This window comes from Cetorhinus maximus, chromosome 19 (assembly GCF_964194155.1).
Source record: "Cetorhinus maximus chromosome 19, sCetMax3.hap1.1, whole genome shotgun sequence".
Classification (NCBI taxonomy): domain Eukaryota; kingdom Metazoa; phylum Chordata; class Chondrichthyes; order Lamniformes; family Cetorhinidae; genus Cetorhinus; species Cetorhinus maximus.
Window position 1 is genome coordinate 28,787,155 of NC_135897.1, and position 24,012 is coordinate 28,811,166.

General features: G+C 42.6%; 1 protein-coding gene across 1 annotated transcript; it reads right to left on the reverse strand.

Annotated features, from left to right (window-relative positions):
• Window positions 1-6,175: 6,175 nt before the first annotated feature.
• LOC144694162 (hepatic and glial cell adhesion molecule-like) lies at window positions 6,176-19,316 on the reverse strand. The gene is given in 5 exon segments (XM_078564509.1): window positions 6,176-6,275; window positions 10,624-10,905; window positions 16,179-16,376; window positions 16,379-16,537; window positions 19,216-19,316. Coding segments are annotated over 5 exon segments (762 nt in total). The 5' UTR covers window positions 19,265-19,316; the 3' UTR covers window positions 6,176-6,201.
• Between the last annotated feature and the right edge of the window lie 4,696 nt (window positions 19,317-24,012).

Genomic DNA, 24,012 nt, shown 5'->3' on the forward strand with positions numbered 1-24,012 from the left:
AATTACCTGCCTCATTTCATACATAACAACAGTGACCATACTTCAAATAGTACTATATTGGTTGTAAAGTGCTTTGAGATGTCCAGTGGTTGTGAAAAGCGCTGTATAAATTCAATTCTTCCTTGCTCGGCACAGTCAGTTAATGCTGCAGAATATTGTCAACAAAGCACTTTGCTAAACCTCTATTCCCTTTGCCATCTCACCTTGTTTCCCTCTCTCCCCATTTCTCGCTCTGAGCAAAAAGAGAAACTTTAATGTAGAAACTCACCTGAACCTTCTCCTGAAATTCTGTCCTTCCAATAGTTGTTCTTCGTCAGCTCCTTTGTGGAAGATTTGATCAGTCAGTGAATGGCAATGGCTGAATGAGCAGTATCTCAGTGACAGTCAGACTGAATTCAGTTACATTCACTACTGCCTATTCAAACACACCATTTCTATCTGATTGAACACCATTCATACCGTTCAGGAACTTAACAATCAGCAGTTCCTTTACTTAGATTTGTATTCAGTAAATGCTCAAATCCCTGTCTCAAATTTTGAATTAGGGTGGAGCTTGGCATAGTTTGAAGTTTATTATTTGCATTTTCATTTTCATTTCAATACCTGACTGGCTCTCAAACATACTCACTAATTTTGTTTTGTACTCAACAAAATACTCATTTTGTTAAAGGAATTTAAAATGAATTGCCTTTTTAGATATTGAAGGTGGAATCAATGTTCATGTTTTACTGACATGATTTGTTTAAGTGTTTGCTTCATTATATCTAGAATTAACTGATAGTGTAGATAGGTTACTGATAATTAACTATCAATGAAGGTAAACTTCATTACACAATAAAAGAGAGGTGTGGAGCTGATGTTAAGTCTGGCTTTCTCCTGTCCCTAACTTTGGGTTGAATTATCAGTCTGGTCAGGGGCTAGTATCGCAGGCGGTCAGGACCAAAAATACTGGTGTCAGACAGCATGCTGATTTCCTGATATTGTTCCTGGCTTTGGATATGTTCACCAGGGTGGGGGCAGGGCAGGATCATAATCCCTCTCAATCCCTAATTAAGGCCTTGAAGCGGTTGAGGAGCTCATGAAGAGCTCCTTAATGGGTGGTGTTGACATTTTCAAGGGGGTGCACAGGCTGCATGTGCTGTCTGGAGAAGATCAGGTGACAGGTACACAGTGAGGACCCAGTCATGGCAGCCCTGGAAATTAGCTTGGGCCCATGAAAGGGTAAATGGTGCAGAGGGGGATTCCACCATTGCCCAACAGATGCCCATGATACTTACATAGGAACAGAAGGCCATTCAGCCCATCCAGTCTGTTCCGCTATTCAATTACATCATGGTTGATCTGTGTTTTAACTCCATGTATCCCACCTTGATTCTCCAATCCTTAATCCCCTTACCCAACAAAAATCTGTCAATCTTACCTTAAAAATTCAAATTGACCTCCAGCCTTGGCAGTTTCTTAGGGGAGACAGTTCCAGATTCCCACTCCCCTTTGTGTGAAGAAGTGCTTCCTGACATCACCCCTGAATGGCCTGGATCGAATTTGAAGGTTCTGCCCCCATGTTCTGGATTCCCCCCACCAGAGGAAATAGTTTCTCTCTATCGACCCTGTCGAATCCTTTAATCATCTTAAACCCCTCGATTAGATCACCCCTTAAGGGAATCTAGAGAGGGAATACAAGCCTAGACTGTGCAATCCGTTCTCATAATTTAACCTTTTGGGGTCCTCCCCCATCGATTTCTGCATCTTTGGAACGCCAAACTCCTCCATGTCTGATTCAGCTGAGAACGAGGGCTTTAATAGATGTGTTCAAATCTATGAGAGCTTTTGCTAGAGTATTTAGGGTTTAAAAGTGAGTGATAACAGGGGATTGTGCTCAGGGCAAGACATGGCAGCAATGGGAATCCCAGCTGTAGACCAAACATTGGGTAATTCCAATCCTACACAAAATATCCCGTATTCAGCACTCACTTATCAGCTTCTGACAGGCTACAAACAGCTGTATGAAGGGAGGAAGTGTCACATTAGTGCACTAAGGGGATCCTGTTCTGCGGTTATATTAGAGAACATTGATGTGACAGTGTAGAGGTAACTCCACTCTGTACCTACCTGTAGAGGGAGCTTCACTCTGCATCCATCCCGCCCCGCGAGTGCCCGACCGGGACAGTGCAGAGGGAGATGCGCTCCACATCATGGAGCACTTGCCAGTGTCAATGAGAAGAAACAATCCAATTAGAAACTTGACATTCCTCACATCGATCGGTTAAAGCAAGGGGCGACCTGTGAAGGTGTTGTGAGAGTGAACAGTAGGTGATGAGGCTGTGTAGAAGCTTATCAATTGTGAGGTGGAAATTGTATTCCCCATATTGCTGAGTACCTTACCTCAATCAGCTCACTCGAAGGAAAATGCCAAGTGCAAATCTATTGTCTCATTGCAGAACATTTCCCTCACACATTTCCTCAAGGATCAAAAGCATATCCGATAGAATTCTGGAAGAAGCACACTTGCTGCCTTTACTGTGTGGCACAAAATCTACCCACATTCTCTTAACACAGTAGTTACTACATAGTAATGCTGGGGAAAGTATGTACATGCAAAGTAAAACCCAAAGAAGGACACTGTGCCCAAATTGGGAATATTTGGGTTGTCAGTGAATTCACTGGCCCAATTGGTCAGTATGGCAATAATTTAAGTTGTTCCTCCCTTCTCTGCTTGTTCTCCGCTCTTTATATGGAAGCATCAGTGATTAATTGTACGGTAATTAATTGTACAACATGAGAATGCTATTTTTTGCAATGGGTTACTCTCTACCTCCTATTTAATTTTAACTGGTGCTTTGTGCTGAAATTTCATTATTAAAATAGGAAAAGTAAAAAGAAAATCACAAACTTTTTGAATCTCCAACTGGAAATCTCACATCAAAATCAAATCTAGTAGCCACTCCGTCAAAGGAAAATAATGTGTTTGTTGGATAAATAATCACAAGGTTTATAGAGAAAAGATATTCCAGAGAAGGAATGATTTACAAGCACACAATTCAGCTGAATAATAGTAAATAGATGATAAGTACTTTATTCCATTTAGCAAAAGTTTAAATTTAAAATAGCTACAGATTGTGAAACAATGGATAAAAAACATAAAATTAAAAGTCTCAAATATTCATCTAAATACATTTTTTTAAAAACATGCTCCCAACAGATACATTTTACATTCTATCTAGAGAATAAAGTGGGAGAAGCATATTTAATTTAATGCTAGTTTTGGACATGTAGCTGTGAATTTGAGCCCCTAATCCAGCTGCAAAAGTCCTCATTTACAACAATTAAACTTTGTGCCCTTAAAGGGACAGGCCACTAAAGTACAACTGTATCTGATCAGCAGATTAAAGCATTATGTATTGCATTCATTACCATAAGACAATATCTTCTGCCTTACCATGAGAAACTCCATATGATCTCATCATTCGTTAAAAGTAATAAAACAACATTAAAAAATTACAAACCTGGAAAGACAAAATAAATTGCTATAACAATGATGATCAATTAAAATTTGAGAGAGCTCAGAAATAATAATTACATTTAAGACACTATTGTTGGGACAGGTCATCAACCTGTTAACTTCCAGTGGATATTTCCTGTTGCAAATTGAGGTTTACTAAAAGTAAATGCAAATATGTAAAGCACTGTCTCTGTGTTACTCTATGATGCAAGTAGATAGAGGGCAGTATGACTCATTTCCCATAAGAAGCTGGATTCTTGGAATACTTATAAAAACAACAGAATATAGGGCAGAATTTTCCCCCCGTTGGGGGGAAGAAGTTGAAGAGCGGATGCGCGGAGGCGTGCCCCCGATGGGGGCGTGCCGCCATTTTATGGGACAATTAAGGCCCACCCAGCATGACATCCGCACTGGAGTACTATGCGCTCCCTGTGCAGGTGGGGGGGGAGGGATTCCCTAAGATGAGAGTGCGTTCTTTCACGCTTGTGCACAATAGAGCGCACTCATCTCCCTGAGGCTAAGTGCTGCCTCAGGGAGATCGGCTGTACATTAAAAATAGAAAAAAAAATTCCCTGACATGTCCCCTCATGTGACACTGTCACATGAGTTGGGACATGTCCATAACTTTTAAAAACACTAATTAAATTTTTAAAAACCTACATGAAACCTCATCCCACCCGTGGATGAGCTTTCATGCTTTTTCTAATGCCAGCCAGGGCTCCTGGCCTGCCCGGCAACCTTAAGGTTGGACGGGCAGGTCCATTAATTACTTTAATGACTCTGTCAATGGCCTCAATTGGCCATTGACAGGTCGGCAGGCGCACAGCTGATTTTGCTGAGTAGCCGCCTACCTGAAAATTTAAATGGGGCTCGGTGACGTCGGGAGTTCCGCCTGACATCACCACGTGTCATTTTACACGTCAGCAAGCGGGAAAATCCTGGCCATAGAATCCAAGAAGGTATCAATGGCAGACCCAAATTTGTAAAATTGATCTGGTTTTAAACTTCAGTAAGTGTGAAATGATTTTAAAAATTCTATCACAAAGCAGTTTTATAAGAAGGTAATTGGACTTTTTAAATTAAACTACTCAGGAGTGAGAATGTGAAACCTGCTGTTGAGGCAAATAGCACAGATGCATTTAAGGGGGAGCTCGATAAGTACATGAGGGAGAACGATATACAAGCACACATTGGTAAGAAGAGATGAAGTAGGGTGGGAGGAGACTTATGTGTAGCAGAAACACTGTCATAGGCCAGTTTGGACAAATGGAGTTTCTGTGCTATAAATTCTGTCAAATTCTGCGTTACAACACTGCCATTTAACACCAGGTGGCACCTTTTGTTAAGTATCATACGAAATGGATTAGCAATTTTTCATCTGAAATTCTTGAACATCTATGTTGCAATAATACAGAAAGCTACCAATAACACAACAGGACTGCAAACTGCTCACCAAATACCTCCTACAAAAAGCATAATATATTCCACTGAGTAAATTGTAGGAGATAATCAACAAATCACACTCGAGGGTTGCTGCTGGACGGCCATTCACTTGTTGTATCTAAAAAACACATAACCAACATAATCAGCAGGAATCCTCCATAAATACGGTAACAGCCCTTTGTAATTAGACCTAATTATGCTGGTCAGAGAGCACAAGTTTGTAAAGGACATGATACATCGAAACAAAAATTAATGCCATCACGCCATTGCAGCTAGAACCATTAAGTTTAAAACTTGTGTCTAGTTATTTGAAAATGTTTGAATTCCACAGTGTGATCTGAAGCTGTGCAATTAGGAATTCTATACTGGACCATTCCTGAAAGAAAAAGACATCGCTGACGTAACATCCTCTTCCTGCTCTCTTTCAATCAGTTGATAAATGTTCTTATCACTCTTTTAATTGATAACCATTCTTAAAATAAAAACATCTAGTTTCTCTACAAATAGTGTCACACAATGAAATAACAGAGCACCAGACAGTGTCTTTGAACTTTTTCTGGGGGCATAATTTTGCCCTTGGCATGCGGGCTTGGCAGGGGCAGGCGGGGGTGGTTGGGAAGCCGACCAATTAAGGCCCGCCCAGCATGAAACATGAGTGGCTGCGCAGAGCGCTGCCTGTGCGGGAGGGGGGCGGAGTGCAAGCTGGACGAGTGCAACCTTCGCACATGCGTGCGAGTGAGTGCTGCATAATCTCCCTGAGGCAGAGAGTTGCATAAAGGAGATGAAGATATATGAAAAAAATAATGAAGAACATAAAAATGGAATGAACCGTGTCCCTCATGTGATTCTGTCACATGAGCAGGACATGTTTTTAAATGAAAAAATAAAGTTTTTATTTTGTTTTTATTTGCTTTTGGAGACCTCATCCCGCCTGTGGATGAGGTTTCCAAAAAAAATGCAAAGGCCACTTGGCCTTTTCACCTGCCCGCCAACCATTAGGTTGGACGGGCAGCGAAAAATTTACGTTAATTGCTAACTTAATAGCCTTAACAGGCCTTTTAATTGTCCGGCACACGCCCACCGACCCAACTATCGCACGGCTGCGCGTTGACGTTGGCACACTCAGCTGACGTCAACGCGCATCATTTCACGCTTGAGCAGGTCGAGCGCGCATCCACCCACTGACTGAAAATTTCTGCCCTGGGTTTTTATGCTGATTTGAACTGCGGCACTTACCGCTTTTACAATAGGCAAGTTTTCTAGAGGTACACAATGGTTAAAGCCAAAACTGCCAGAGCCATAGGAATCAGGACCATCAGATAGTTTCTTTCACCTAAAATAAATTTATAGAATTTTATGAAATGGAGGGATACCATCTAGCTTATCATTCTTGTGCTCGGTCTCGAGAACTATACTCCCCATACGCTTTTAAATGTTTCTTTCCAATCACTTGTCTTTTAAAAGGCTTTCTAGGTTTTGTTTCCATCACTGTTTGTAGTGAGGAATTCCGCATTCTTAAACACCCACAGCATAAAAATAAATCTAATCTCTGACTTTACGCTGTTGGTGATAAATTTATGTCCTTACTGATGAGTGGAAATATTTATTCCTGATTTCACATCAAAATCCATCATAATTTTGAGCTTTTCTGCCAAATAATCTTCAGCTTCTTTGTTCTAAATAAAACAGCTCCAGATTATCTTGCCAGGCTTCATAATTAAAAGCTCTCATTCCTGGTATAATCTTTGGGAATGTCCTTTGCACCTTTCCTAAAGCAAGCTGTACAAACTGGACCCAGTATTCTAGCATTGGTCCAAACCATGATTTAAATCAGTTTTAAAATTACCTTGTTTATTTATGTGTTCTATACACGTATTTATAAAACCTGAGCCCATGATTTTTTCTTTAAAAAACGGCTTTATCAACTTGACTTCAGTTTTTAAGAGGTAACCATTTTCCTTAAGATAAAAGCAAAAAACCGCGGATGCTGGAAATCCAAAACCAAAACAAAAAAAGACCTGGAAAAACTCATCAGGTCTGACAGCATCTGCGGAGAGGAACACAGTTAACGTTTCAAGTCCGTATGACTCTTCAACAGAACTAAGGAAAAAGAGGTGAAATATAAGCTGGTTTAAGGGGGGGTGGGACAAGTAGAGCTGGATAGAGGACCAGTGATAGGTGGAGATAACCAAAAGATGTCATAGACAAAAGGACAAAGAGGTGTTGAAGCTGGTGATATTATCTAAGGAATGTGATAATAAAAGTACAGATAGCCCTAGTCGGGGTGGGGTGGGGGGAAGGGATCGAAATAGGCATTTTCCTTATCTTTGTCTTGTCTTCAACTGTTGACATAAAGCTCCTTGTTGTCAAGCTGACCGGCTCTTCAGTCTGAAAAATGTATTAACAATGACTTTCCATTCTGTGTCCTTTGTCCAACATGGTAGCTGAGCTGCCATCTTTTAATACATTTTGCCTTCATTTTATTTGCAAGTTTTCTGCATGTCACTTTATCAAAATGAATAAACTCAATATTAATTGCTTTCCTTTTATCAATACACACTGTTTACTTCCTGGAAAAAAATTCACTGAATTTGCCAAACAAAGCATGTTTTTTACAAAATCACTGGTTGATCTCCAATTGTGTTACTCATAGTAAATCCAGAGCCTGTGCTGTCAAACAGGGGTAGAGACAAGGAGGAATGGTTAAGCAAATAAACTATCTTTATTTGTGGGCAGGCAGAGGAAATTATTGGAACATTCCTAAGAGCTGATGTGTAAAAATATCTCCATGCAGGATGGGGTGCAGGAAACTAGTTCAGTGCTGGATCCCCACCAGCAGGGGAAGGTTCTTCCCATGCTCAACAAAACCAGCTCTACAGCACAACGGAGGCAGCAACAATTAAAAAGAGCAGGGTTCTAACCTTTCACTGAAGGCCTCAGCCAAGACTGAGGGAAAAGATTAGGATGAACTGGAGGAAGAGAAAGGCCACTTCATAAACCATGTTCCTCTATTCAGCTTCTTGCCCTACTCCATAACTAATGCCTGGCTGCCTTCTAAAGGAAGGTGCTCCAAATTGCGAGGACAGTCTGAATATTGCTTAAAAATAAATCCGAAGATGGCCCAGTGATATGAAAATAAAAACTGGCTATAATACCCAGAAACTATGCAAGTCATAAGAGGAGGGAAGATTCACAGCTAAGATTCAGTGACACCAACAGAGCCTTGCCCTGAAGCCTTTGTATAACTACAACTCGACGGAGAAGGTGTTTGAATCTTCTGTCTCTAGATATTACAATACATCTCATACAGGTCTGTCAATTTACCTTTCAGAGACCAGACAAACTGACTTGTGAAATGTTACGAATAAAATTAGATTAGGTAACTCAAACATGAGCATGAATTGCACCCAACTTCAAAAATGTTTGTTGGAATTACATAATCTAATTTTATTCGTAACGTTTCACAAGTCAGTTTGTCTGGTCTCTGAAAGGTAAATTGACAGACGTGTATGAGATGTATTGTAATATCTAGAGACAGAAGATTCAAACACCTTCTCCGTCGAGTTGTAGTTATACAAAGGCTTCAGGGCAAGGGTGTCACTGGACCGTAGCTGTGAATCTTCCCTCATCTTATGACTTGCATAGTGTAGTAAACAGATGAATGATCTCATCCATGCCGTCAGGGTAAGGCAACCATCTCATCACTCTAAACTCACACACTCACATGCCCATCACACATTCACTGGCATCTCACTCACTGCCAGCTCAAGGGACATCACCACTCAATCTCTCACACACACCCTCACATCACCATCTGGCTCCATGTCCTCTGGAGACTGCCTCCTCAGCCTTCACCACCTTGAGGCCATTTGCATAGATCAACATGTGCCTCCACACACACCCTGGGATACCCCCCTTCCCCAGTACAGCCTTCACCCTGCAGCCTCTTCCTTTGCCTGAGGCCACTCCTCCCAACTCCCCAAGCAAGCCCTAGCCCTGCAGCCGTTGAAAAGCTACTCCCACCTTACAGCTGGTCTGAGAGGTAGAGACCTGCCCGTGAGCCCCTGTAAAAGTGATGTGTTTTGCCCGAAGAAAGGTAGGCAAAGAAATCTTGAAGTGCCGAGTGAAATGCAGCCCGCCAGGTGTACATTGTTTATGTACAGTTGTGAAACACGTCAGCGTGCAATCAGGCAACATGCCTGGATGATCCAGTGTGGGGGAATGATTTCGCCAAGCTGGGTTTATAACGATATGCTGATGCATTAAAATGACGTACCTGAAATGCAGCCCACCATTGACAGGCGGAGCGGGCAATCACAAACTGGTTTCAGAATGTCATGAAAACAATTTTTGGCCTTCCTGCCATATTGTTCACTCACACCCGCTATGACGTCCGACGTCAATGGGGACGGAAAATTCCAGCCTAAATATACAGCAGTGTAAAATAGAACAGTACATGGAAAAGCACAGAGCAAAGCCTTAAACAGATGTGTAAATATTTCTCAGTAAAAAGGGAGGAGCTGAGAAGCCATGTTAAGCTTGATAGCACAGATAAAATGATATGCCTGAAAAACATTATACTGCTGTTATATTGATTGTATGTTGCTCTGAATCAGGGCAAGTGAATGCTCCCTTTGTTCCCAGAGCTACTATTTCCATTTGATATATTTTGAACAGTTTAAATTTCTGCCTCAAATGCTTTTGGGGTTTTGAAATTATGATGACATAGGAAGGCCCTTGATTCTCTTCCACTATCAATTGAGATCATGGCCTATCTATGACATAATCTGTGACACTTCCTCCCTAACAGTACTGTGGGTGTACCTACACCACAGATGCTGCAGCGGTTCAAGAAGGCAGTTCACCACCACCTTCTCAAGGGCAATTGGGGATGGGCAATAAATGCTGGCCTAGCCAGCGACACCTACATCCCATAAATGAATAAGAAGAAATAACTCCATATACCCACCTTTGCCCTACGCCCCTTCATATTTTTTTATTACTGAAATTCCTCAATCTGAGATTTAAAATTTCTAATTGACCTACCAACAAATGGTGTTTGGAGAAGCGTTCTAAGCACCTACCACCCTTTGCATGTAAAATGTTTCTTACCTTCTTCACTGGAAAGGCCTGACTCTAAATTTTATGCAATGTCACTTATTCCTAAATTCCCCAAACAGCAGGAAAATTGTTCTCTGTCTATCCTATCAGTTCCCCTTAATTTACTGAAAATTTAAAGGACACACTAACAGCTCAAAAAATGAATTACATGACACCTAATGAAGAGGGATGTGTTTAAGTATCGATTCTGAATGGGCTTATGAACTGTTTTGTTCTTCAGTTGCTGTTGAATGTGGAGGCATTTGGACATATTGTACGTGGCCATTTGTGCAGATACATTCATAAATGGCACAAATTTTAACATGATAACTAATCAATAAGATTTGAAAAATTTGTGAATGAGGCAATAACAAGCTGGATTTTCGTTCATTATCCCACAGCAGTTAGATACATCTTTCAGTAAGGTGCACATTCCTGAAACCCCCACCAAAAGAAGTTTTGCAGTTGTATTCAGCGCAGATATAGAGGAATTTGTTCCCCCATATTCTCAGCTGAATTCATGTGAAGGAAAGAGCTGTTGTTGTAGTAGTACTGTATAGATCATTTTTCCAATTTCTCACCAGTGGGATTGGCCCTATTATTTAAGTTGACAGTCACTCGGTTGCTGGTTGCGTTACTGACTGGGTTTTCTGCTGTGCATCTGTACGCATGTTGCTTCTCTTCAGAAACACAGTCTATCACAAGCACTGTCACATCATAGGTCTCATTGAGAACTCCAGACAAGGACACTTTTTCCCAGTGAATCATGGCATTTGTTCCTTTGGAGACAGAGCAGCTCAAAGTGATATTTGGTGAACTCACACAGTTGCCAAGGATCACTATCACAGGCTGGGAAACTGGTTCTGAAATACACAGATAATAATTAACTTACACAACATAGTCATTGCACTTAGGGTAATTCATTCAATATGATGCTCAGTGAAACATTTCGCAGTCATGTAATAAACCAGAACACAAATGCAACTCTTTCCATTTTGTTTAGTATTTTAAAGGGACTAATGTTAAAGCCAGAAGTTCCAATATAATAGAAGTCCTGACATTAACTCATGCATTGTTTTTTTGCTTTACAAATGCATCAGGCCTCGTTGTGGCAGGACCTGTCACGGGAGATTCGACAGCCCACACAAAAGCCCTCTGACTTTCGGTGGGACTAGACGATCCTGGCTGGGGGGGAGGGGGGCGGCGGGATTGGAAAATCCCATACTTAGGGTGTGGCTCAAGGAATTCTGCTGCTGTAGAGAATTTCAAAAATCTCCAAAGCAGTTTTCCAATTTCCTTTCATTAACCATATTCTGATGGCATATTCAATAGGAGCAACGGTAGTCAAACAGCTAGCGAACATTGCGGATGGTAGAAAGTTCAACAGCTGAGTTCAAGATGTTTTTGGACATTAAGTCCTTAGTTCATGTACAAACTGTTACTCAGAACCCAGCGTGTTCAAAATCTGTGTCTGAAAATGGTGCAACAGTTACCTAGGACAGAATTTCATTCTGGCTGAGGAAGCAGGGAACAAGGCGAGAGGGAAGGCCCAAATTATCCTGATGGTGGGGAGGAAGTGGGATAGGAATACCAATGGCAGGGAGCGGGTAGCTCACTTCAATGGCTTTGCGTCTCATCAATACTCATTTACCTTTAAATTTTAGTGATTTGATGGTACCTTTGCAATTAAATGTGAGGCACACAAGAATCATGGGCCTTCAGTCTCCCAGCTGGTTAAAGTTGGATGTGTGCAGGCGAGTCAGTGTATTAGTTGGAAGGTGAGCCAGGTGGAGCGGCCTGGCACCACTTGGAAATTTTCTTGGAAGAGGGGAGAGGAGGCGGAGAGCATCACAGGGTCACTGCAGGGAGGTTGAGGGTTACCGAGGGGAGGTCAAGTGTCACTGTGGAAGGACAAGGGTCACAGAAGGGGAGGTTGAGAGTCACTAAGGGGTGGTCGAGGGTCGCTGCGGGAGGACAATGATCACTGCAGGGCCAATGAAGGTCACCGCAGGAAGGCCGAGGGTTACTGAGGGGAGGACGAGGGTCACTGATGGGAGGATGAGGGTAATCTGATTGGCTGCTGGAGCTTAACGACTGTGGTAGGCACGAATCAACCACAGACTTGGCTTTTTGTTGAAAACCAAGGAGGGCACACCCTTTACAGGGCCCTGAGCTCTTTTGAGTAATGGAGGCAAAATGGGTCTCATCCACCAAATGTTCCTGGAGCCTCATGTGGAAGAGGAGCAGGGGAAGGATGAAAATGGATCCAGACAAGCAGCAGCCAGAAGGCCATCAAGTAGCACAACCTGTGGTGGGACAAGCAGCTCAGTGTAACGTATATCAATGCCGCGTCCTGAGCTTACTGCTCTCGCCTCAGCCAGCTGCAGGTATCAGAGGGGCAATGCCAGTCATGATTGAGGAATCTCACGAGGTCACAACTGATGTGTGTTCTGCTGCAGGACGACCTGCGACCCCTGAAACTCAGAAGGAACCTAATTCCAGGGAACTTGAAAGTCACAGGAGCATTAAACTCCTACAACAGCAGCTCCTTCCAAAGCGCCGTGGGGAACATTTATGGCATCTGGCAGGCAGCTGCTCATCACTGAATCAAAGAGGTGACAAACGCCCTCTTTAAGAGTGCTGGAGAGTTTGTGCACTTCAGAATGGACCCAGAGAGCCAGCCGAAAGACATGTAGAACCCAGGGCCATTGTGGGCTTCCCACAAGTGCAGGGGTTATCGACTGTATGTTTGTGGCAATCAAAGCTCCGTGGGCCCAGCATGCATCTTTTATCAACAGAAGAGTTCCACTCCATTAACATTCAATTGGTGTGTGACCACAGGAGATGTATCCTCCAGGGTGTGTGCTCAGTTCACAGGAAGTTTTCAGGATGCTTACATTCTTTGCCACTTCCAGGTGTCAAAGGTCTTCGAGGCCCCTGCAACTTACAGGGATGGATTCTGGGAGACAGGGGCTATCTGCTTGAGACCTGGCTGGTGACACTGGTGAGGCACCCCCGAACTCCAACCAAGGAGTGGTATGATGAATCCCCTGGATCCACAAACAAACCATTGGCCTGTTAAAAATGAGGTTCTGCTACCTGGACTACTCTGATGGGGCTCTCCACTATGCACCCAAAAGGGTCTACAGGATTATAGTTGCCTGCTGCGCAATACACAACCTTGTACAGCAGAGGGGGAGGCCCTGCCATGCCGACACATACAGGCTTATTCTGTAAGCTATTGCACTGCTAACTGGATCCCTACAATAAGATCATCAAGACATGTTATTCAAATAGAGTATTTAATCAAACACTAGCACATACTATAATCTAAAGGTTGAACAACTGTACCACCATGGTGCACCCCTACATGTTCTTTCTTTTATGCTTTTGATCACTATGATGTGGTGTAACCCTGACATCTGCATCTGAGGTGGGAGCACGCTGCTGAATGCGATGCTCTGTTACCTGAGACGACCTTGGCAGCCGTCCTCTGGTGGTCCAAAGCCTGAAGGGCACTGGCAGGCTGAGGAGCTCCTGCATGGGCACAAGTGCATCCTCTTTGGCCTTGGGTGCCTGGAGGCACTGGGGTCATTGGCAGAGGGTGAGGAACGCCTGCTCACCCTCAGAGTGTCCTGAAAGCAGCCCCCAGAAAAGGCAGGCCAGCGTTTCTCCTTCCTCATGGTACGTGATAGCACCTCCCTGACTACCAGAGGAGCAGGGACACCTGAAGTCCAGGCACTTTGACTTCCTCTCACCTGGTCACAGCTGTATACAGCCCATGGCCGGAGCTATGGAATGCAGATCCAAGTGCATTTCCAGCAACCACTGAGTGTCCTGCTGAACCTGGCTCTCCATGACGGTCACCAACCTCTCCACGGAGGAAGCCAAGCACTCACCCACCTAAGATAAGGCAAAACTCATGGCCTGGATGGACTCCTACCTCATTCGTGCGTGTCTGCACAATGTCTCTGGCAGCTTTACCAGTTGTTCCCCTGCTTGTTGCTACAGCAGGTTTTGATGAGAGACCTCCAGAGGCCTTTCATCAGCCTGCGGCTCAGCATTGACCTGGCCTCCAACAGTCCTCCGACTGTCCAGTCCCTCAGCTGTCACAGCCTCCAGCAGCTGCTCTGACAAATCTGTGATGTACTGTCCAGATTGTGACCTCAATTCTAATGCGATCACATACACACCGGATCTGCACCGGTGAAGGGTCTGGGGGAAAGATGTGACTGTGTGCCCTCTGAGGCTTCGATACCTTCCACCTCTGAGGTCGACTGCAGGATCACAGATAATGGAGCAGGCCATTGCTCCAGAATGTAAAGACCTAAATTGGGCAACACAAAGAATTATGTTCGCATTATTCAAAATCTCTCTTCCCATCCCTCTGTGACGTATATCTCTGTTCTGCCCAGTGGTTGACATCAGACCTGAGGCCTCCTCACTCTCTTTTCTCCGCACTCCTGCATCACTGTCCGGCCGCCCTGCTCTCCAGCCAGTTTCACTGTCTCTTCCACCATACGTATGAGTGTTCTAATGTCGGGCACTCCACTACCCGTCTTTGCCTGTTTTTTGGCGTTGTGTGCCATTTCCTCCTGCAGTTATAAGGGGAGAATAAGTCTCGGCTCCTTGGATAACTAATATGCTTATTAGCATGCATTCCTCTGTCAGATTATGGGCTTCCTGGGTAATCCATCCACACTCATGCTCTCATTCCACTTGTACAGTGATGGAAGCAAAAGCCCACAACTTCTCACCCACATGGATCCAAGCCTCATGATGCATCTGTTGCTGGGGCTTACTTTTCTTCCTGCTTGCAACCTGCCCTTGCTGAATCACTTGCTTTTACTCTCATGGGAGCCACAGTATTCTAACGACAGCATCATATTCACCCTGGTGGTGCGGAAGAGGTCATTGACCTTCTTTCTACACTGCATCTAAGTACCCCTGTGGATCCCCCCCCCCCCCCCTCCCCCCCCACCCCTCCCCCTCAGTTGCTTACCTTACTCAGGCGGGAGGGCCTGTCAATGGGAAACAGCATCTCCTGCTGTTCCCGAGCAGGGGGGAGGAGAACCGTGGGCCCGCCCTTTGTCTGTTCTGAGCCATGTGTCAGGTGGATCCTTCCTTCTCAATGCTGATCACAGATTAGGATAAACAATGTTGAGTCTGGAAGTCAGTGTGGTGAATGGGATTCCTATCATCATCTGTAATACTGAAGCTGCCGCCTTGTTGTCACTGTGGGCAGGTCTGGGTACTGCTTAAAAACGGGGCCAGGAGCTCTGACCCCATCAGCTGATGACAGGTTTGGTGACTTCCTGTCCACCCTCACTACATAATTGGCTGGGCCCCATGCCTCTGCTGTGTTTATTGGCCAGCCGCCTGTATTGCAGTTGGCCAATTGTTCCCGCTGCAAGTGGAAGTGCCGACCACTTCTGGGTCCTCCATCTGGACCTGCATCTAGACAACTAAACTCCACCCCTAGTCTATGTTTGAGCAGGCAACAGCTGAAATTCTAAAGTACCGGTCCCAAGGGGAACTTGTTTTCCTCTCAGCCAATCAGTCTAAAATACCACCATCAGTTTCACACCCTACATAATAAGGCATGGTTTCAGCAGATTTACTTGGTTATGTGACAGACGGTTATGTGGGTTGTTTATTCATGATTACAGATTTTGACTCAGTGGGTGCTCATTATGCGGGGGTGTGGGAGTGAAACTTGTAACTGATTATGAAGTTGAGAAAGCTGCTGGTGTATTTGTTTTCACATGCCATAGGCCCTGATTCGGGATTGTTTAGTGGCTGTGTTAACATTTGTTAGGTTTGTATGAATGAACTGAAATCTTGCAAACTGGTCTGTTCAGAAACCTGCTTCAGTGAATTTGGAGGGGCATTAACAATGAAACTAATACTATTTGCAATGTTCTTAAAAGTAAGTTTAGGCAAAATGTATGTACTGCACTCCTACTATTAAGACACCATTTTGTTCCATTCTGCTTAGTACAGAAGCAGTTTTAAGACGAGCAAATGCAGTTTACAGTGTGATAAGTCTCAGGCTTCAATCAAAAACCTAAATTTCTCATGTTGCAATGCTGCAACAATCCTCAACATTAGCAGAAGTTCGGTTTTAAATACTCACCAAATACTTGCATCCTGAAAGTACTTTCATCACGGTTTTTCAGTTCTATCCCATAGTAGTCGATATACATTTCATATTCTCCAGTGTCATTAACATGTACATCATTCAGCATCACCAAATCACTGTGGATTGTAACTCTGTGTTGATACAGTGGGTGGACAATGCGTGGCTTCTCCGGATTAGTGGATTTCCATGTTAAATCTTCAAAGCCAATGGAAGTCTCAATATAAATGTTACATCATACTGATCCCTGCCTTGGTACCGTATAGGGAACAGGACCTGTTCTCCTATAGGGGTAATAGTGACGGTATCAGGTCTGGCAAGTAATGCTTTTCCACACACTACACCCAAATGGAATACTGGAAAACACAAACATCGATTGTACACATTATTTGTGTTACAAGTTTTGATAACAATAAAATTTATTATGAACTCATGATGAATGAGGATGGAGGGAAAAGTAAATAATATTTTTCTGCTCAAGTCAGAATACCGAGAGATGGGAGACTAGAATAGGCTCGATGATCTCTTAGACTCAGTAGTACCATGGAGTCATTATGGCATAGCTGGAGGCCTTTTGGCCCATTGGGTCCATGCTGGCTCTCTATAGGGCAATTTGGTCAATTAACATTTATTTGAGATTTGCTTTTTATGCGCATGTATGCTTGCATCTATATAATCCATTTTCTATATGTAACACTTAGCTAGAAAGCCTTTCTAAAAAGGTTACAGTGTTGTATTATAAAACCATGTGGTACATGTAGGTAAAGGAAGTCGCCACACCAATAAATAAATGATACAACTGTTAAGGGGCCTACAATGGTTCCTACTCTATCCCCATGGCCCTGTAAGTCTATTTCCCTCAACTGCCTATCCAATTTTCTTTTGAAATAATTGAATATCTTCTGCTTCCATCTCCCTCTTAGACAGCGAGTTCCAGGTCTTTAACACTCACTTTGTAAAAAAAAAATTCTTCATTACATGCCCCCTGCATTTCTTGTCCAAAACCTTAAATCTGTGCCCCTAGTCCTTGTGTCATCAACTGATGGGAATAGCTTTTCTTTGTCTACCTCATCTAAACGTGTTCTAATCTTGTACGCCTCTATTAAGTCATCCCTCAATCTCCTTAGCTCCAAGAATAACAACCCCAGTTTTTCCAACCCGATGTTGTAGTTATAATCCCTCATCCCTGGGACCATTCTGGTAAATCTACTGTGCAAGCTCTCAAGGACATTCACATCCTTCCTAAGGTTGGTGACTAGAGTTGGATGCAATACTCCAGTTGTGGCCAGGGCTTTGTAAATGTTCAGCATAACTTCCATACCTTTGTGCTCAAATGCCTCTCTTTATGAAACCAAAGATCACATATGCTTTGCTAACCAAGCTCTCAATATGTCCTGCCACCTTCAAAGATCTAGGCACAGGAACTCCAAGGTCCCTCTGTCCCTGCATGCTTTTCAGAACTGTGCCATTGAGTCTATATTGCCTCTCCCTTCTGACAAAATGCATTACCTCACACTTCTCTGCATTAAATTCCACCTGCCATTTATCTGCCATCCTGCTAGTCTATCTATGTTCTGTTGCAGCCGATTGGTATCTTTCTCATGCTTTACCACACCTCCAAGTTTGGTACCATTGGCAAATCTTGCAATTTTACTCTGTGTTTTAATATCCAAGTCATATATATATATATATATATATTATATATATGAAATTAAATATCACTGTCTACCATCCTCCAGTCTGAAAAACAGTCCACTGCTTTTCTGTCCTTCAGCCAATTTTTTATCCCAGTTGACACTGACCCTCCTATTCCGTTTTTTGTTAACCAGCCTTTAAGAGGTACTTGGTTGAACTGTTTCTTAAAATTCAAATAGATAACATCTATTCCATTCTCTTCATCAATCTTCACCATTGTTTAATCAAAAAATACATTTAATTACTCAAACACTTTTACAAATCAGTGCTGCCTCTCCTTAATTAACTCAAACCTCTCCAAGTGCCTGTTGGTTATTTTCCCTGATTATGTTTCTAAAAGCACTGAAATTAAACTGATCCGTCTGTAATTTCTAGGAATTTCCTTAGACCTTTTCTTGAACAAGGATGTCACAATTGTCACTTTCCAATCATGTACCACCCCCCATATCTAGGTAAGTTTGCAAGATTCTGACAAACCCTTCCACTATCTTCAGCCCCACTTTCTCAGTAACCCGGGATGCAAGCCATCCAGACCAGGTGACTTATCCAGTCTAAGCATACCGGTCTTTCCACTACGTCCTTCCTATGAATTTTCACTCCATCCATTAACTCTACAACCTCCGCTTCTACCTATATTTTGTCAGTGTTTTCTTCCCAAGCAAACACCTTCCTTGCTCTGTGCCTCTCAGCATACACCATGCTCCTTGTTCCTAACAGGACCCGCCCTGCCTCTTACAACCCACTTACTATTTACATGCCAAGAAAAGGTAACCCAAAAATCTTCTGTGTTAATCTACCAACTAACTAAAGTTTGGGGGAGGGGGGGTGCAGTGGTGGGGGGTTGGCTTGATGAGAGCTAGAAGTATTTGCTGAGTAATGGAGTTTGAAACTCTCCCTGTGCTGGTGAACTACAACAATGAACTACAATGTGGTCACATTTAGGACCACGGCAGAGGAAGCACTCCTGAAATTTGATTTTCTTGTGCTATAGTCTACATAACTGAGGTCAGCACTGGTATTGCTTAATGACAGGCTGCAATGCAAATTAGACACCAGTGATGCAGAAGCTACTGTTAAGTTTATAATGTAGCATATCTGAAGGAAAGTAATTCCAGAAATAAATTGCTGCTCCAACTGCAACAGTAATACAATGGGCACCTGGGAGCATGGGGTGGCTTCTGACCCTTGATTTTCCAGACAGCCCCTACATTCTTCAGGCTTAAGTGAGGGTGAATATATTCCAATAGACAGAGAGTTTACTGTCACTGGGAGGTCAGTTTTACCCTGACATTTGTGAATTATTCAGTAAGGATGGGTTACTACAATTAACATGTGTTACCTGAGGCAAGCTTGAAGATGTGAACATGTAACGTATCTGAGAATTTCATTGTAAACTTCTGCACCGTGTGCCCTATTCCTTTTCTTCAGGAACGTTGGCTGGTCCTAAAAAGGGATAAAATTATTATCCTGACACAAGGTACAATGCTAGGCAGAGAGTCTCCTGGAAGCATCAGCTACCCAATCGTGAATAAAGAAAGAGAGACTTGCGTTGATATATCACCTTCCAAGACCTCAGAATGTCCCAAAGTGCTTTACAGCCAATTAAATACTTTTGAATTTTTTTAACTGTAATGTCGGAAATTGCAGCAGCCAATTTGGACACAGCAAGATCCCATAAACAGCAATGTGATAATGCCAGCTAATCTGCTTTTAGCTATTTTAGCTGAGGGATAAATATTAGCCAAGAATATATTTGGAAATGGAATATGAATGGAAATGTAGCACATGAGGAGGTACAGAGTAACCAAGGAGAATGTGACTGAGGTGTGCCAAATGATCAGCAAAACTCTGAAGATATAATAAGCTATTTACCATGTGGCACCAATTGCAGAGAAGGTTATCATTGCTTTTCACCATTACTGTCACCAGATTCTTCTGTATGAGTATGGCTATCCAATACATTTTTAAATACTTCTTCATGATTTACTAATTTGAAGCCTGATGTGACCACATTTTGTATTTAGGACCACAGCAGAGGAAGTACTCCTGAAATTTGATCTTCTTGTGCTATAGTCTACATAACTGAGGTCAGCACTAGTATTGCTTAATGACAGACTGCAATGTAACCAGTAATGCAGAAGGTACTGTTAAGTTTATAATGTAGCATATCTGAAGGAAAGTCAGTCCAGAAATAAATTGCTGCTCCAACTGCAACCCAAGAAACGGTAGTCCCAATTGAAGAAGCAATAGGAATCTGGCTTCAATTTATTAAAGTCTAGTACCCATACACCTAATTGAGGGTTCTGTGTCTTGGCAATCGCAACTTCCATCTAAATTCCCAAATATTGGTAAACGGAGTGTGTAACAAGGAGAGAAGGGCAATATTTTGCTTTTGTATTGCTGTCAGTGAGTATATGCTCCTCATAGGGTGAACTATAAAGGTACCTACAGAATGCAATCTCAATTGCATTCATCATTTGACAAAAGCTTCAACTTCTACACTGTCTCGCTGTAAAAACCCCTGAAAAATTTACATCCTGTCGAATAGACATAACTGGATTTTTGACTACATATTACTTTCTTAATTAAAGTAGAACACACTCACTTACCTTTGTCAGGAAGAGATATTAATGTGTATAATGTTTTTGGAAATTTTTTTTTTACAAATAGAGGTTTACTCTGTGTGTGTGTGAATTGGATTAAAGCCAGCTAGCCTGGGTGCTTTGATGCTTTGAAAGAAGTAGGTTTGAAATGGTAATTAGATAAACATGGGGGCAATTTGTATTTTTAAATTGAGCATTCAAAGACTGGGAGTGAAATCTTGCACCTAGCTAGGAGACACCAAGCAATGTTTATATTACTAATAAAATTGGTACTATGAAAGGGGTTCAAAGGGCCTGGTGATACAATGAAAAGTTACATTCAAAGAGAAGCGCTGGGTATAACAGAAGGAAATTTGTGTGTGCAGAGGCATGTAAGATCAAAGCCTGTAAGCCTACAACTGTTTGCAAAGGAACCAAATTGAAAGGAACCTCATTTTGAATTTGCAAGGTGAAAATGCTTTGCCTGGTGTCTGGTTAAGTCTATTGGTTATTGTTGCCTTAGTGGAGATTAATTTGGGAATTTATTAAAATGTTATGATAGTAATTTGTAGACATGTGTATGTGTTTAATACCTTGTTGTAAATTAATAAATTTTCACTTAGTTTGATATGAAAATCTCTGGAGGATTGGTGGGTTCATTTCTGAATTCAGAGCTGCATCTCAAACACACCAATTGAAAATATAGGTTATGTCAGTTGTTTAGTTTCCCTCTGGGATTTTAAATAACTCAGCCTTTACAAACTGCTGTGTCACTGAAAAACTAATTGAATATTTGTGGAATGTCAAATTTCTCCATAATGATAAAATCTACATTTGTTAAATGTTTGTTTATAATCCAATCAGCATAATTATTTCACCATCTGAATAAGTGAAGAAAGTCAAGTGCCTTTAATTGGTTTGTTGTGTATCAATGTGATTGGCTGCCATTTGCTGTGTGAATACTTCAATGTGATTGGCTGCTTACCCTGCTTGAGGACATCATAGATGCTGCAGCCAAGACATCGCAAAGGTTTGAGGCAGATTTTTGACCTTGTCGGGCGGGCTCAGATGGGACAAGTGGGAATGGTTGGGAAGACGACTGCTGCCTGCGATTGGGCTGCGACCGTTATTTTAAGCTGGGCGGGCCAATAAAGGGGTGGGGTGCGGGAAGGAGGGCGAGTCCGGAAGTTTTGCATGTGAGCACGTGCTCACAGGAAAAGCTCTCTGAGGCAGAGATGAAGATTTATGACAATAAAGAAGAAAGATTTTTAAAATGTTAACAACATGTACCCTCATGTGACTCTGTCAAATGAGCAGGGACATGTTAGAAATTAGTTTTTAACGATGGCTTGAAACCTCATCCCGCCCGTGGAGGAGGTTTCACAAAAAATCCAAAGGCCGCTTTGCCTTTCTGCCTGCCCACCAAACACAAGGTTGGACGGGCAGCGAAAAATTAAATTTCATTTAGATCTTTAATGGCCTTAATAGGCCTGTTAATTGTCAGCAGGCATGCTGCTGATTCCTGCACGTGCCCGCCAACCGAAATATCGCGCAAGTGTGCGATGATGTCGGGACGCTCGTCCGACGTCACCGTGTGTCATTTTACGCTCATTCGGGTCAGGCGCACGGCCGACAAGTGGAAAATTCTGCCCTTGGAGTCAGATTTAAACTGCTGTTGGAAGAGGGCCAAACCATGCCCTAGACATTGCTAAATCTTTGTGGGCAGCTGCCTTCCAAGTCAGCGAGGGGTTATTGTTGTCTTGCTGCTGATTGTAAAAACATAGATTTATGTTTGGAGGTGACTAGGTTTCTCCCTCCAACCTGTAGCCATGTGAATAACTGAACAAATCTTCACAACTTTTAAAAACATAAGAAATAGGAGCAGGAATAGACCATGTGGTTCCTTGAGCCTGCTCTGCCATTTAATATGACCATTTTCCCCACTCACTCCCCATATCCCCTGATTCCATGAGAGACCAAAAATCCATTTATTAATGTCTTAATATATTCAGTGATGGAGCACCCACAACCTTCAGGGGCTGAGAACTCCAAAGATTCAAAATCCTAAATGATTGGTCCTTTATCTTGAGGCTCTGCCCCTCTGTTCTAGATTCCCCAGCCAGAGGAAACAACCTCTCAGTGTCTAACCTGTTGAGCCCTTTCAGAATCAACAAGATTTTCAACAAGATCACCTCTGATTCTTCTAAACTCCAGAGAGGAGAGGCACAATTTAACCTCAACCTCTCATCATAGGTCAACCCTCTCATCCCAGGAACCATCGAGTCAGCTTTTGCTGTACTGCCTCCAATGCAAATATGTCTTTCCTTAAGCATGCTAATGTGGTAATGTTCGGGGTCTGGTAATCAAGAGGCCTAGGCCACTGCTCTGGGATCACAAGTTCAAATCTACCATGGCAGCTGACGGAATTTAAATTCAATTATTAAAATTGGAAATAAAAGCTAGTCTAGTAATGGTGACCTTGAAACTATCAGTTTGTTCATTAACGTCCTTTAGGGAATGAAATCTGCTGCCCTTACCCTGACTAGCCAACATGTGATGCCAGACGCACAGTAATGTGATTGAGTCTTAACTGTCCTCTGAAATGACCCAACAAACAAAATTGAGAGAGCTGTCCTACAGACTAGTCAAGGAACAACACGACATAGTCATACTCACCAGCAGGACAAATCTACCAGTTGTATCCAATAAGGAGGGTGTTGCCCTGAGAGTCCTCAATGTCAACTGTAGACATCTTGACTGACGTTTGGCTAACAGGCCTATAATTCCCTGTTTTCTTTCTTCCTCCTTTCTTGAATAGCAGAGTTGCATTTGCTGGCTTGAAATCTGCTGGGACCTTTCAGGAATCTAGGGCATTTTGGTAAACCATAAGCAGTGCATCCACTGTCTCTTTCAGAAGCCTAGAATGTGAGCCATCAGGTTCTGCAAATTTGTCAGATTATAGTCCCTTAAGTTTCTCCAATACATTTTGCTATTAACATTAATTATCTTAGGTTCATGGCTCTTATTAACCTCTAGGTTAAGCTCTACTCTGATGTGTAATTTGTGTCTTCTACTGTGAAGACAGGCACAAAATATTTGTTAATGTTTCAATCATTTCCTCAATCCTGTTATGAAAATATAATAGTACTCATAATATTATTGTGATTTATTGTAAAGGTAGGTCAATAGTGGGGTTTGGATAGTTTCACTGTGTATATGCGTGTGGGGGATGTAATTGAATTGGAGACAGTTAGTCTGGAGGTTCTGAGTTATCAACAAGGAGCTAGGTTTGAAATGCTAGATACATAAACATGGCTGAAGTTTTAGAAAGAGAGGTGTAGGAAAATTAGCATTTTTAGATAAATTAGGGTAGTTTGAATTTCAAAGAGATGGTAAGATATTACATCTAGCCAGAAGATGCTAAGCCAAACATTGGGCTGAATTTTCCACCCGTCAGGGGGGAAGTTGATGGGCGGGCACGTGTGGGTGCGCTTCCGATCAGCGCCCCCGATTGAATGCATGTCGCCATTTTACGTGGGCGGGCCAATTAAGGC